The sequence below is a fragment of the Cyclopterus lumpus genome, chromosome 11 (assembly GCF_009769545.1).
Source record: "Cyclopterus lumpus isolate fCycLum1 chromosome 11, fCycLum1.pri, whole genome shotgun sequence".
NCBI lineage: Eukaryota > Metazoa > Chordata > Actinopteri > Perciformes > Cyclopteridae > Cyclopterus > Cyclopterus lumpus.
Genome location: NC_046976.1, coordinates 3,275,342 through 3,289,084, shown reverse-complemented (window position 1 = coordinate 3,289,084; position 13,743 = coordinate 3,275,342). Strand labels below are relative to the sequence as shown.

The window sequence follows — 13,743 nt, the reverse complement described above, 5'->3', positions numbered from 1 at the left end:
TTGTTGATTACATTTTGTATTATGAATCGGACTCTGCAAAGTAACTTGTACCTTAAGTCAAATAAAAGTAGTTAATACAAAATATATATATATTTGTCTCTAAACTGTGCTTGAAAATAAATATAAAGAATCTAACTAATAGTGTACTTCTTTATATGAAAGATGACACCGTGCCAACAGGATACATAGTAAACTACACTACATGCTTATTCAGCGTTTTCATTGACGTCAAACCAACAAGCGCCATTGCGTGCTCTGTCAGCTGTGCTGTGACGTAGTTCCGTCTTTCGTGACTCTTCTCATCGTGTACAAACTTCTGATTTCCTCATTGCTCTAAATAATTTAATTCTTAATGTATCAGATGTTGCTGTTTCATTATTAAATAATAATAATGATTAATATTAATATCTCAGGCGGCTGTAACGCCTCTTCTTCGCAGCAGCGTTCACTGAACTAAGCGGAACCTCTCCTTTTTGTTCACCCTTTCTCCGTTCAGTCAGGATGAAGTAGTTTCCGGGGGACAGGGTACCAGCAGTAAACATGGCGGAGGAACTGCTGGAAGCAGTGGATAGACTCCAGTCGCGGCTCCTGGAGAATCCGGAGCCTCGAAAGGTAACGACTGAACAGGCGGAGGCGGACAGGTTTGGTGTGTAGCACCGACCGTCTCCCGAAATGTGACGGTTCGTCTCCGGCGGCCCGAAACGAAGCCACGGCTACGGCAGTTCTGCGAAAGTCGCAACGCTATTTTAAATGCTGCATTCAAGGGCCGCTCTCAGGACTCGTTTTCCTGGCAATCTTTTACGTTAACGACCATTCAGCTGCTTTGTGTGGGGTCGGAAATACAAATGATAGTAGTTCTGAAACTACAGCCATTTCCCGTAGTTATTGTGTTATTGGTGAATTAATAACTCAGTGGTTGATATGTCCAATCAAGTTGTGGCAACTTGTGACAACTGTCAAGTAAACCAACAACACAGGAATGAAAACAATGTAATACATGTATTTCATCATGTTATTTGTACATTAGGTCCAAGTTTAGAATGACTAAATGAATCACCATTTTCTATCGCAAGTTTCTAGAGGTTGAAATTAAATATACAGTATCAACTCTGTCAGTAAATCCACTGACTTGTTTTGGCACAAAAATATTTGCAAATGTTCTTTAATATCAATTAAAATACATTCATCAACAGAATCAGCGATGGTTTGCATATCCCCCTTCCCCTAAACAAAACTAAAGGGACACGACAGTCTTTTCCAGTAATATCCCACATTCTTAATAGGTCAATTGTACTCATCCTTTCCACATCCCATTAAACACTCAAATATATCATTATAATATTAATTAGAATAATGTTGAAATTAAATACAAAAAAATAGTAAGTAACTTCCTTTTGTAATTTTCAAGTGAATTTAGTGTGTTTTTGTTAATTTTAGCTTTGTGATCTTTTTCAACTATGACAATAGTCATTTGCACTCTGATATAGCTGGGAGTAACCACAATAAAATACAATTTGTTCTGCGACTTCATTATGTTTCACAGAAGCAAAATACATTAGTCGTATTACCCAGATATATGCGTACGTCTACGTTCTAGTGTTACAGCATACCGTACAATCTAAGTTCTTAAGTATCATGATACTTAGGAAGGACCCATGTCAAAACAATACATTGCTCAACATTGGATTTGATTCATTCGTGCTCACTTTAGAATAGCAGCATGTCCGATGGCACGCGAAGGCATCACGAGAGACGTCACGACAATTAAGAGGTTTTAACTAGTTATAACGCACTTCTTTAACGCTATAGTCCAGCTAATGTTAAGCCCTGTCAGCCTGGTTTAATAACCGCTCATAGACAGTCCATCTGTTATGAAAACAATAACAATAACCACAACGTAATTTCTCTTCAGGCGGCACTCGGGGCCAGAGTAGCTGTTAGCCATCGAGCTAACTAACGCTAGTGCGGAAAGTGATGACAGTAAACGTTCCGCCGACTCCAGGCCTGTAACGTTCAAATGCTTTCTCACTTGTCGGCTAATGCAGCCACTGCACATCACTGCATTGCTATCTGCTCTTAAAATGTTGAAAACTAGAAGCGGATAAATGATAATTGACAATGTCCGACCCTTCTTTGTTTACTTTCACTGCTCAAATGGAACCTCCCAAAACAAAGCAGCCGTGCTCCGTGTGACAGGTTTGCTCAACGGAAGCTTTAGTCCTGTTTTGAGAAGTACATGTTTTATTTATAAAAAACGAAGAAATAACAGCTCGGGGAAATTTCTTTTCTTTTTCTTTTTTTTTTTTACTACAGTCCGGCCCCGTTAGGCCACGTTATCATTCAGTCTTCATGGCGCATGGCTGGCGAATGTGTTTCCAGTGTGTATCAGACACTGCCGTTTCATTTAAATGTAATAATATGTCAATTTATATGTAAATGAAACGGGTCGAAAACAGCTCCTCAACCACCAGGTGTCATTTCTTTGGGTCAGGGGGTTCATTCAAAAGCTAGTAATGTGAACAAAGGTAGTCCACATGTGAGAATATGTGCATGTAAATCATCCTCATGGGAGGCTGGTGGCTGAAATTGAAACCTGTGAACGCACCATGTGCATGCACACAGTAGTGTTACTGTGCTTTTGAATTTGTTAATCAACCAGCATATTTGTTTTTAGTGACAACACCCATTGTTACATGATACAGCTACGGGTATACTAAAGTATGACACATCCATCCCATCTTTATTATGATGATGATGATTTATTCTAATCACAAACACTGCTGATTCACCTCTTCTGATGTCTACAAATAGGATAATAAGCTATAGATCCTCTCTTACTTCAAGTTGACGTCACACTATTGATATATTTTATGTCATAGTAGTTTGTTATTTAATTGACTTACACTATACTATCCTGTCAACACATTGGATATTATATTTAAAGTACATTTTCTATTGACGTTGATATAATTACTTGCTGGCTTTTTCTGTCACTTTCAACCACGTCTCTTGCTCTAATTTAGCAGATGGAGTCTGCTCTATTGCCATGGTGATGGCTCAGTTGTCGTCACGTGACCCTTGGCATTGAACTTCTACTGTGTGGTAACAGGTGGTCCTCCATGACAACTGAGCCAACTCCATCCTCTGAGGAAGACCATGGGATACAGTTGTGAACTCCTGACAAACAATTCTTTAAGAATAAGATATAAGACTTATCATTTTTGTTTTTAGTGTTCATGGATACAAGAACAAGACAGCTTTTGGAACACACAGAAATGTGCTTATATGATTGTATTGGGTTCAGTTAAGATCGAGGAATCTATATTGGTGAAACAATACTGTAATGTTTGGGTTAGAATACTTGATGTTATGTTGGTGTAACGTCAGCCTCTGACCTCAATGTATTGTTAAAAATATATCTATGAACCCTGTTGAAGTATCAATACTGAAAATGTGTTGACTTTAAGACCAGAACCATCTTCAAAACATTATACATTTTCTTTTGTTTTCCAGCTCCTGAAGACATTGAAAAGACTCGGAGAGCTTCCCATGACCGTGGACATACTGGTGGTAAGGCTCCTCTTGACACTGGAATGTCTGCCAATAAAACAGACAGGACCAGTAGATAAGCATGTTTGAGGAAAAGCTCTTCAGCAATGCATTCATTAACTCTGACTAATTCAGACAGTTGTAGTGGACCAGAATTGGAGCTTTTCTGGGAACAAAAATGTCCTCGCTCCTCGGGCAGCATTTTTTTCTTTCCTGGCGGATGTGATTCGTGGAAATTATGAGCGCAGCCTCGACGTGTTTCTGACTAATCGGCTCACTCGACTGAAGCGGACAAATAACAACTGTAAAAGTGGAAACCCACACAGACAAGATGTATGAGGTTGTCGGACTATTGTGATATCTAAACAATGAAAACACGAAGTCTAAAGAGTTCCTCAACCTTGCCTGGTGTTGTTGAATGAAATAACTCAATTTGGGCTCAAAGAAAGAGTGATCGGTGTCAAATGTTTCGACTTTGTTTTGCTTTCTGTTGTAGGAAACCGGAGTGGGGAAGAATGTCAATTCTTTTAGGAAGCATCAGATGGCTGGGGAGATGGCGAAAGGCCTCGTGGCCAAATGGAAGAAACTGGTTCCTCAGTCCGACAGGTACGTTGTGCATACCCGAGCCTTGACGCATGCAAACAGCAGTAAGCAGTGGAGATGCCCCAGTCCACTGTGGGCTTCCAATCCTGCACGGAGCATATACAGTGGAGATGCAACATCTGTCAATCAGTGACTTTCCTCAAAACATAATGGGGGATCAACTTGAGTCTATTTTTAATAAATAAACTGACGCAGAGTTACAATGAGGCACTTGTTTCGTCTAACAACTCTGCTGAGAGCTGACGAGAGACGGGACTCCAAAAAGAGAAGTTACATTAAAACTCCAGGGACAGTTGATCAATATTTCACCTCTCTTGAAATGGACTTAGTTCCTGTTCAGCTTGGCCTTTAAGTTCAGAAAAATAAGTATACAAATACCAATAAACTAATCTAAAATGCAAAATAAACACAGTGGCAAGAAATATACAAATTAGTGGTCAGGGTGATGAGTTCATCAATGTCAGGTTTGTCTCAGTAAATCAGAGTGCTGACATGTTCGACATGGCTTCATGATTATATATGTGCATTAAGAAACTTCAACTGTTATGCAACAATTTTGCTGCTGTAAAATTAAATAATTACTTTAAAATCAAATCAATATGGGGGTAAAATTATGGGCCATATTTGAAAATAGATTTTAAACATGTAGCTTTCCCCCGTGTCGTTAAAAGGCTTGAAGAGGTCGAATTATCTGGTAAATAACAAGGAAATGAAAATATTAGAGCAATTGAAGTAGCTGAAACGTTTTTGTTGTTCCTGCTTGTCTTGCAGTTTATCCTGCGAGCCCTTTGAGGTTCCCCGACTCCCAGGTCGGGAACCATTGTTCTAGACGAAACCAATAAGAGCTCTGCAGTAAAGGGGGAACTTGTGACCCGCAGAGGAGCGATTGTGCACATTCCTTTTAATCTCGTTCATTGTATTTCACATCATTTCACATCAGTTCTGCTTGAATGGCCAAGTCATGTGTCTTTTGGCATGTTTCACAATGGTTACTGTTGAGTATTTGGGATAAATGGATTATTCTGAAGAGCTTTTCAGACTGTTAATGAGTTATAGCTGTGTTAACCCGTAAGAGGTACATAAACATTGTTGGGTCGTTAAACTCCATGTTTTGCATGTAAAACTCTAATCTGAAAAAAGTAACTGTTTTGGCCACTGCCTATCTTTCTACCTCAGACCCAACAACGTGAAAGAGGCACCGCGGTCACACATGCACTCTCGAGGCCCAGAGGCGGGTGGTGATGTAGGCGGCCACAGACGCACCCGGGAGCCCTCCCCCGAGGAAGAGCCCTCCTACATGGAAGAAGAAGAAGAGGAGGAGGAAGAGGTAGAGGTGGAGAGAGGCCATCACACAAACTACTCGCCCTCACCTCCTCAACACAAGCACTACAGCCCTCCGCAGCGAGGAGGCTACCAGTCGGACGAGTACGAGAGCCCCGAGCCTGAACCCGAGCTTGAACCTGAGCCTGAGCCTGAGCCCGAGCCCGAGCCCGAGCCTGAGCCTAGTCCTCCTCCTCCTCCTCTTCGCAAAGAGGTCCGCCTCGCCAAACCAAATAAAGAACCCAACAAAAACCACCACCACGGTTCCCACGGCGATAGAAACAGGGATAGGGACGAGGAGCGGCGGCAACGCCACGCACAGACGAGTAGTGCTCGAGGAGGAGACGGCGAAGGGAAGAACCGCAGCGCAGACAGAGAGAGTCCGGTAGCAAAGTCTGCCAAGCACAGCAGGAAGTCCACCACGCATGAGAGTAAGAGGGAGGAGAAGAAGAAAGGAGGAGACGACGGTGAGTGTGTTGGATGGAAGTGATTTTACCTGTTTGATCTCTTTTAGTATTTTATAGACGGATTATCAAGCAATTTAGGGAAAACCGTCTGAACATTACATCTCTTAAAAAAAGAGCTGAAACAAAAAAAATCTATAAATACGATACTGTCAGACAGCGTGGAATAAGATTGTAATTGCTAATTAGGAGGAAGCAAAAAAGGGCAACCGGGTTAAGGCTGCAAAAGTATACACAGTGGATGCCATTTATGATTACAATAATGAGATCAGTTTGTCTAAATGGGACGATTCAATAGGACTGTTCAAATTGACCAAAGAAAACTGCCTTGTAAAAAAGATTATAATAATTAATACCACAGCCAACAACAAAAAAGAGAGAATTTAGGACCATATAAAAATAAGGAACTTGCTCATGTTTGGAAAGCAGGGTCTATTATCACTGACTACTTTGCTCTTGTTGTATTTTTTTATTGGATGATTATTTGTGCAGCTCTGTGCACCAGAAACCATGTTTTGTCTTTCATCAGCCCAAGAGATGAATGGGACCACAACAGAGACATCCTGTGCTAATTGAGACGCAATCTGTTTAAGTTACTTTGACAGGACACAAAACTTCTTCTAATTCATGCACCAGTTTCCCAAACGGCAGCAAGTGATTGCTCTGTCCTTTTATAAACATGACATGTTTTGCTGCTGTGTATCAATATAACACACCACAAGCGGTTGAAGTAAAGCTGAAAACAATTACGGTAGTTTTTACTGGAAGTGAAACAATATTTCGAGCCAAAATGTCGTTTGTCGTTTGCTTCTTAAATGTGATGAGAGGGTGTTAAATGTCATGGAAAATAATAATTTCAACCCTTTTCTTTAGCTGAGAATGAATTAGCCGGCATATCTATCAGAGTTTCACAAAACCGATGACACTGCCTTCTGAAAGGGCTAATTTAGGTCCAGGATCATATGAACGTTCAGATGGTAGTTTATGAACGAGAGTCTGTTGGTTAAGTAGTGTTAACGCTGTGAACGCTTCCCAGTCACAGAGCGTTGCTGGTTAGCCGACGTGTTTTAAACGGTTGAATTAAATCAAATTTGTTAGCGTGTTTGGTTCAGTTGCTAATGTTGATGTTCTAGCTAGCTTGTTTTGCCTGCAAATGTCTCATGTTTGTGATTCGACGATGCCTATGAGCAATGGTTTGAAGTGTATGTTGGGCGTTGTTGAGAGAGTTGGATAATAACCAATTGGAGGGCGGGGTTAAAACAATCAACAGGAGCCCAAACCAAACAGTGCTTTTTTACTTTGTTGTCATTATGCAACTCAGGGATACACAACGAAATTCTGTTGTAGCCCATTTGTAACACAGCGAACACGTGACAAACAAAACTAAAACAGTGGAACATTCCTGTAGTGCATTTTTTTTGGAATTGGCATTATAAGGAATGTACACGGCAGCACCAGAAACGATTTGCCTCTGTGTTCCCAGGGCGGCCGCGGGTGCCGAAGGACTCTCCGCCCAAGGAGGTGGAAGAGGACTTTGAGACTCCCACCATGTCCTTTGAGTCTTTCCTCACATATGACGCCCCCACGCCCGTCAAGAAGAAGAAGAAGCAGCCGCCGCCGCCGCCGCCCACTCCGCCGCCACCGTCCTCGTCCTCGACACACAGTCGGCTGCCTCACTCCTCCTCCACGGCATCCTCCCATCGTTCACACACCCCTCCGCCTGCCCCCTCCTCCTCATCCTCCTCTTCCTCCAAAGGGAGCAAGGCCAACGGCACTCAGAGTTCCAAGAGGCCACATTCAGGCTCAAATTCGTCAACAGGGGAAAAACGCAAGCGGGTAAGAACGGCAGCAGAGGTTTGGGTTTAGAGTTTGGTCTGTGAAATGTCAGCAAGAGGGGAGGCCAGCATTTCAAACCTTAAATATGATCAGTTTGCTTTCATTGAAGAAGCTGCAACCAGAGAATGTTTGGCATTTTTGCATCAGAAATTACTAAAAACATTTATCCATTTATCAAAATGGTTGACGATTTATTTGCCGTCAATCTTCTGTTCCACCAATCGACTAATTGTTGCCGCTATAAACTGAAGGCCTTTATTGCCAGACGTATTTTTCTCCACAAGTGCAACATTATTTTGTAGAATTGTGATGTTTCCTTGCGACAGTAATTTGTTTCACCGTCAAAATAATTACATTACATTACATTACATCCAAAGTGACTTACAATCATGTTACATTCATACACTGTAGACACAGCTACAGGGAACAACTCCGGGTTAAGTGTCTTGCTCAAGGACACATCGACTAGGGCGGGGATTGAACCACCAACCCCCTGATTGAAAGATGAACCTTCTAACCACTGACCCACAGTCGCCCAATTCAGAGAAGAGCAGTGGCCTGCAGATTTCTACGACTATGACAAGTTTAGAGACTGGAGTTTTACTACAGCCTGTCTTTGTGGTTTCTTTACCTCTTACAACGCTCTTAATGAAAGGATTTGTCACTGGAAACGGACAGACAGCCTCTTCAGTAGCTTCTTATTTCCAGACTGATATGAGAGTGGTATAAATGTTTTGACCTAACAGCCTGAAAGACGGCATTAAAACCATAAAACCATTCCTTTAACTTATCGTGTTGTTTGATTGCTCTTCCATTGTATCTGACACCTTTAGTTTGAAAAGCTGCTTTTGTTGATGTTATTTGCAGGTGGTTGAGGTTGTTGCGACTCTTCCTGAGATCCCCCTGCCGGCGATCCAACCCAATTACAGACCTCTGCCCTCCCTCGACGTCACACCACTGTCCCCTCAGAGACGGAAAGGTAACGCCCCCCCCCCCCCCGGCCTTTTAAAAACAAAACAATGAATGTCTTGGTTATGAAACTGATGGCCATCAAAGGAACAGTGCTTTTATAGCTCCAAGAACTCATAGTATGTTCAACATAATCCTCTTGTTATGTATTTCTAATATTTCCTCGATAAAACGTTTCACTTCCATCACACATTTCCTGCTTTAGTCGTGTACAAACCTCTTCAGAAGTTCTGACTAGCGTGCAGTGCTTTGCTTTCTCCAGTGACCTGACATATACAGGACAAAGACTTCAGACAGATAAAGCATTCCCATATTGAAAATGATGTTGTTTGACTGAAACTTAAACTAATAGCCTCTAGAAGTCTAATTACGTTAGTGGTTTTCTGCTGAGCTTTCACTCTGACTGCCATATTGGAGTTACTGCTAATGCAAACCCAACCGTTCCGGCTGTTGCTGCTTCACATCATGTGAAGAAGTTCTTGGAAATGCAGTGTGTTTGTCCATGTGTTAGCGCTATGTATATTCAGTAAGAACCGGTCTGTTCCACTCAGGATTTGGCTGTCAAATACCAAACTGTTTCTTAGACATGTTCGAACGAGAGCAATATTTTTTGTGTCACCGTATCTGTAAAAGTTCGTCCTGCCCTGCTCCGTGTCACCCCGTCTGACTCACACGCTCCCTTGCTTTGCTTTCAGTTCCCGTCTGCAACGACGAGGAGGATTCCGGGTTCACGGGGAAGCGGTTCAACTCCAAGATGGTGGTCTACTCAGGATCAAAGACCGCCTACTTGCCCAAGATGATGACTCTGTACGAGCAGTGCATCCGGGTGCTGCAGAACAACATCGACTGTGAGTGTAGTAGGGGGAGGATCTCGAGAAATATGCATAAGGGGGGGAATATACACATATACAGCAATTTAATCAAGAACAATCACATATATCAACTTTTGCTTGGAATAGCCCCCAAATTAAGATATTGTAACCTCAAAATATGACATTATTTAGGCACATGAGTACCTACGGGTGGCATTAGAACATAATTATATGACTTGTGGCCATTAAGGTATGTGCTAACTTTTGATAATGTCATTAAAATGAATAAATGAATGCATTGAAGTTGACAGCCCTGCTTCCTGCATGCCCCTCCAGACTTTTTTTTAGGAGATGCAGTTGCTGAATAAGCACTAAAATGTATTCTTGTCTTATTTCATCATTATTTATTACTGCTACAGTAAGAGAGGTACCAGAGGGGTGGGGCTCACCACAAAGCATAAAAGATAAACAGTCACCAATGTTTTGAGAGTCAACATTCACTACTCCAGCCCCGCCTGCCCGTTATCTCAAGGTGGCTAAAACAAACTTGGTCTTTCAGCCATCGCTGAGGTCGGAGGAGTGCCGTTCGAGATCTTGGAGCCGGTGCTGGAGCGGTGCACACCGGAGCAGCTGTACCGCATCGAGCAGAGCAACCAGGTGATGCTCTCACATTTTATTTTCCCTCTATTATTTGTGAGGACCCTCATCCGCATTCCACAGTGTTCAGTTCGCCTGCAGGTGGTCGAGACGCAACAACAGATGGAGCTCAGAATTGACGAATAAAGCATTTTAACGTGCGATGTATACAAATAGAACCCAACGTAATCAAAGAAACCAACTTGCAACAACTCACCTCCCATACCAAAATGAACAAGAAGAGAGGAAGCAAATACAGAAGGACGAGGACAATGTGTAGGAAGACTGATGGTACTCCTTGTTGACTTTGCTTCCCTCTTTTTTTTCAGTGGTTCACGGAGGAATCTGACGAGCTGTGGATGCGCCATTGTCAGCGGGACTTTAAACGCGAGACGCCTCAGGAGTACGAGTCGTGGAGGGAGATGTATCTGAGGCTGCACGACGAGCGCGAGGAGCGACTGAGGATGCTCACCCAGAACATCTCCTCCGCCCACGCCAACAAGCCAAAAGGTAGGAGTCACTATTGGTTCCTCATTAATGAGCATAAAGACGGTGGCAAGAGATGGACGTTCATTTCTACAGAAGTTTCACAGACTGAGGTTTATGTATCGAGTGTTTTAAATGTGAGCGTTGCGTTTGTCCTGGCAGGGCGCCAGGTCAAGATGGCGTTTGTGAATTCTGTCGCCAAGCCGCCGCGCGACGTCCGCCGCCGACAGGAGAAGTTCGGCACCATCAGTGGCTCGTCAGCTAGCTCCACCGCCGCTGCAGCTCCCATCAAGTCAGTATCCCATCCAGCACGTTGACGTATGTTAGAAAAATTCTACTCGACACCAAGTGTAAAATCATCATTGGGGTAATTTATTCTTGCACGAAGAAGCAGAGTTGAAAACATGCACTCAAGTCATATTGCTGCTCGAAGGTCTTGTCTCTGCCTCTGTCCTTTTACCCTGTGACAAACAGTTCCTGCCAGAGGAGTTCTCCCCCACAAGACCCCTAGACCATGAATGTTATTTATGGTCCCTTTTGTGTGAGACTTCAGAGGTTAATTAGCATATGGAGTTGTAAACAAAGGAGCTGTCAAAACATAGTAGTTCACGTCTAGGATTTAGGCCTTGAGTTTAGTTTTGGAGTGGAAAAGTTGAGATAGAATAAACATACAGATGACTTTCCACAAAGTTGTATCTGTGCGCACAGGGTTGATCATTCGTAAATTGTTCATGTAATTTACAAAACAGAAATAGTACAGAATCTCCCATCTCAGCTTCTCAAATGTGGGGATTTACTGTTACTAACTAATTGACAAATTAGTTTTGGAGAATAAAAATCATTAGCAATCAATAATAAATGTCATCTTTAGTTGCAACCCCGATAGACATTTAAAATAAAGTCCATCATTTATTTTATGCACTTTTTGATTTTCTTTCAGCCATTTTACTTTACATTGAGCACAGTGTCAGACTGTTTTTCTCTTCCTGTGTCCTTCAGAATAAGACCAGCTACCACAGACTACTCTGGTGAATTGAGTCGCTCCTCTTCCTCCCAACTCGACCCTTCTCCCGGCTCGTCTCGCTCCTTCGCACCAGGTGGTGGTGCAGCAGCAGCAGCAGCAGCAGCAGGAGGAGGAGGAGTGGGAGGAGGACCTGCCGCCCGGGACAAACCACAGGTCAAAAGTAAGTGTGTCACAATCCAGAGTATAGGATCAAAAAGAGAGCCACAATTTTGTTTTAGGTTTTTTGTGTAAATCTCAAACAAACTATTTGTTCCCCTCGCAGAAATCGCCCCCATGATGGCCAAAACTATCAAAGCTTTCAAGAACAGATTCTCCCGCCGATAGTGTGAAAGAGACTGAATGTATTTTATGGATTCCAACTGTGTTTTTAATTTAAGTTTTTAGCAAAAATTGTACTGGAGACCCCTTCATCCCTACACACACACACACACACACACACACACACACACCATCAACTTTACCACCAAACATATCGTATGAACTTTTCAGTATTGGTGGAAAAATGGTGGATTTTTTAAATTAGTTTTATTTAAGTGTTTAAGTGCATCTGTTTGTTGGGGGAAGGGGTCTTTGAATAAGTGTTTAAATCATAAATTACGGTTATTGGGTGTGACATCGGTGTTAAGAAAATTAACATTTTACAGGAAACAAAAGAGACACACACACACACCTGCAAACACACAGTCTGTTACTTTCTCCTGTTTTATAGCAGACATTTTATAAGGAAAAAGTCGAGCCTCTTTTTTTCGCTTATTTACAGAGAGTTAGACAAGAAGACTGATGCCACCGTCACCTCTGTTCACTTAATATGTAGCTGGAGACAGTTAGCTTAACATAGCTTAGCATAGCATAAAGACTGTAAACAGAGGGAAACGGCTAGCCTGAATCTGTCCAAAGGTAACCTCAAATGCTCATTAACATGTTTTTATCTTGTTTGCTTAAACCGTACAAAAAAACGGCATCTCATAGTGTGTAAAAACAACAATACAGTGTTTTTATGGGGGGTGTTTGGAACAAGCTAGTTTTTTTTTAGCCAGGACCAGATTTTCACATGAAACTACAAATGTTTTTGTACATATCAACTAAGTGTAAGACTCACGGTGTTTATCAGTGAGTTTTAGATGTGGTGGTCAGTGGATTCTGCTACCATGCTAGCCGTATACAGTTTTTATGCTATGCTACGTTATGCTAAGTTAGCCGGCTGTAGCTTCGTTAGTCTACCGACATGAGTGGTGTCAATCGTCTCATCTAACTTTTGTCAAGAAAGCTAATAATCATACCTCTTCAACAAAACTATTGGATTTCTCATCATGGGACAGAAAAAGTACTGCTTCTTTTTTAAGTTGTATTTAAAGAATAGTTGTTTGTCACTTTTTCCTCACGAGCAACTGATACACTACATGAGGAAAACCTTTCCACACTTTTTCCTTTTACCTTTATGGCTTGCATGGTGCACGTCAGCCGAGACAACAACTGGCTGGTTAAAGACTCTTAAAGACTTTTAAAAGAAAACAAACAAACACATGCATATCTAGACATCATTTTTTTATGTGGAGGGCTGGAAATGATATCAGTGAACAACACACAACACTTTGTAGACCTATTTTGACTCCCTGTGGCTTCAGATTATGTTTTTCCTGCTGTTGAATGTGTGTGTCCCCGTTTATATATCTGCTTCACTGAGTGAATGCTGAAGAGAAGAAAAGGAACTAGGAAACACGACAATAAGGAAGAAGGTCAATAGGACGTCTGCAGTTTCAATCTACAACAATGATGAGATGTATTTATTTTAAACACTGGGACCTGGAACCCCACAACATGGGCCCCAAATGAAGTAGATTACAAATTGTAATTTTATTAGATTTTAATAAATGTTATATGGTCATTTTTATTAAAATTGACTTTTTGCCCTTAAAGACTGTGTGAAGAAATCTTTTTTTGTGTGCCGTTGTTTTATCAAGCAAAACAAACATACTCTGTGCTTTCTGTTGAACATGAGAAAAACGTTTTCTCTCGAAACTACGGAACAATTCCAAAAAGTCTG

At 41.8% G+C, this 13,743-nt stretch overlaps 1 protein-coding gene across 1 annotated transcript; it reads left to right on the top strand.

Annotated features, from left to right (window-relative positions):
• Positions 1-263: 263 nt before the first annotated feature.
• On the top strand, positions 264-13,615 carry eloa (elongin A). Its single transcript, XM_034545018.1, has 13 exons — positions 264-306; positions 497-612; positions 3,514-3,570; positions 4,046-4,155; positions 5,329-5,939; positions 7,420-7,772; positions 8,640-8,751; positions 9,437-9,589; positions 10,113-10,210; positions 10,519-10,699; positions 10,838-10,967; positions 11,675-11,859; positions 11,962-13,615. The coding sequence occupies exons 2-13, from the start codon at positions 541-543 to the stop codon at positions 12,021-12,023; spliced, it is 2,124 nt and encodes a 707-aa protein (XP_034400909.1). The 5' UTR covers positions 264-306; positions 497-540; the 3' UTR covers positions 12,024-13,615.
• Positions 13,616-13,743: the final 128 nt, after the last annotated feature.

What these genes read in the sequence shown, in the direction of transcription:
- eloa (XM_034545018.1), top strand. Translation starts at nt 541, where the DNA reads ATGGCGGAGGAACTGCTGGAAGCAGTGGATAGACTCCAGTCGCGGCTC. An exon ending in GAAGAAAGGAGGAGACGACG is followed by an intron (nt 5,940 to 7,419) that starts GTGAGTGTGTTG and finishes CTGTGTTCCCAG; the next exon opens with GGCGGCCGCGGGTGCCGAAG. An exon ending in GGACAAACCACAGGTCAAAA is followed by an intron (nt 11,860 to 11,961) that starts GTAAGTGTGTCA and finishes TTCCCCTCGCAG; the next exon opens with AAATCGCCCCCATGATGGCC.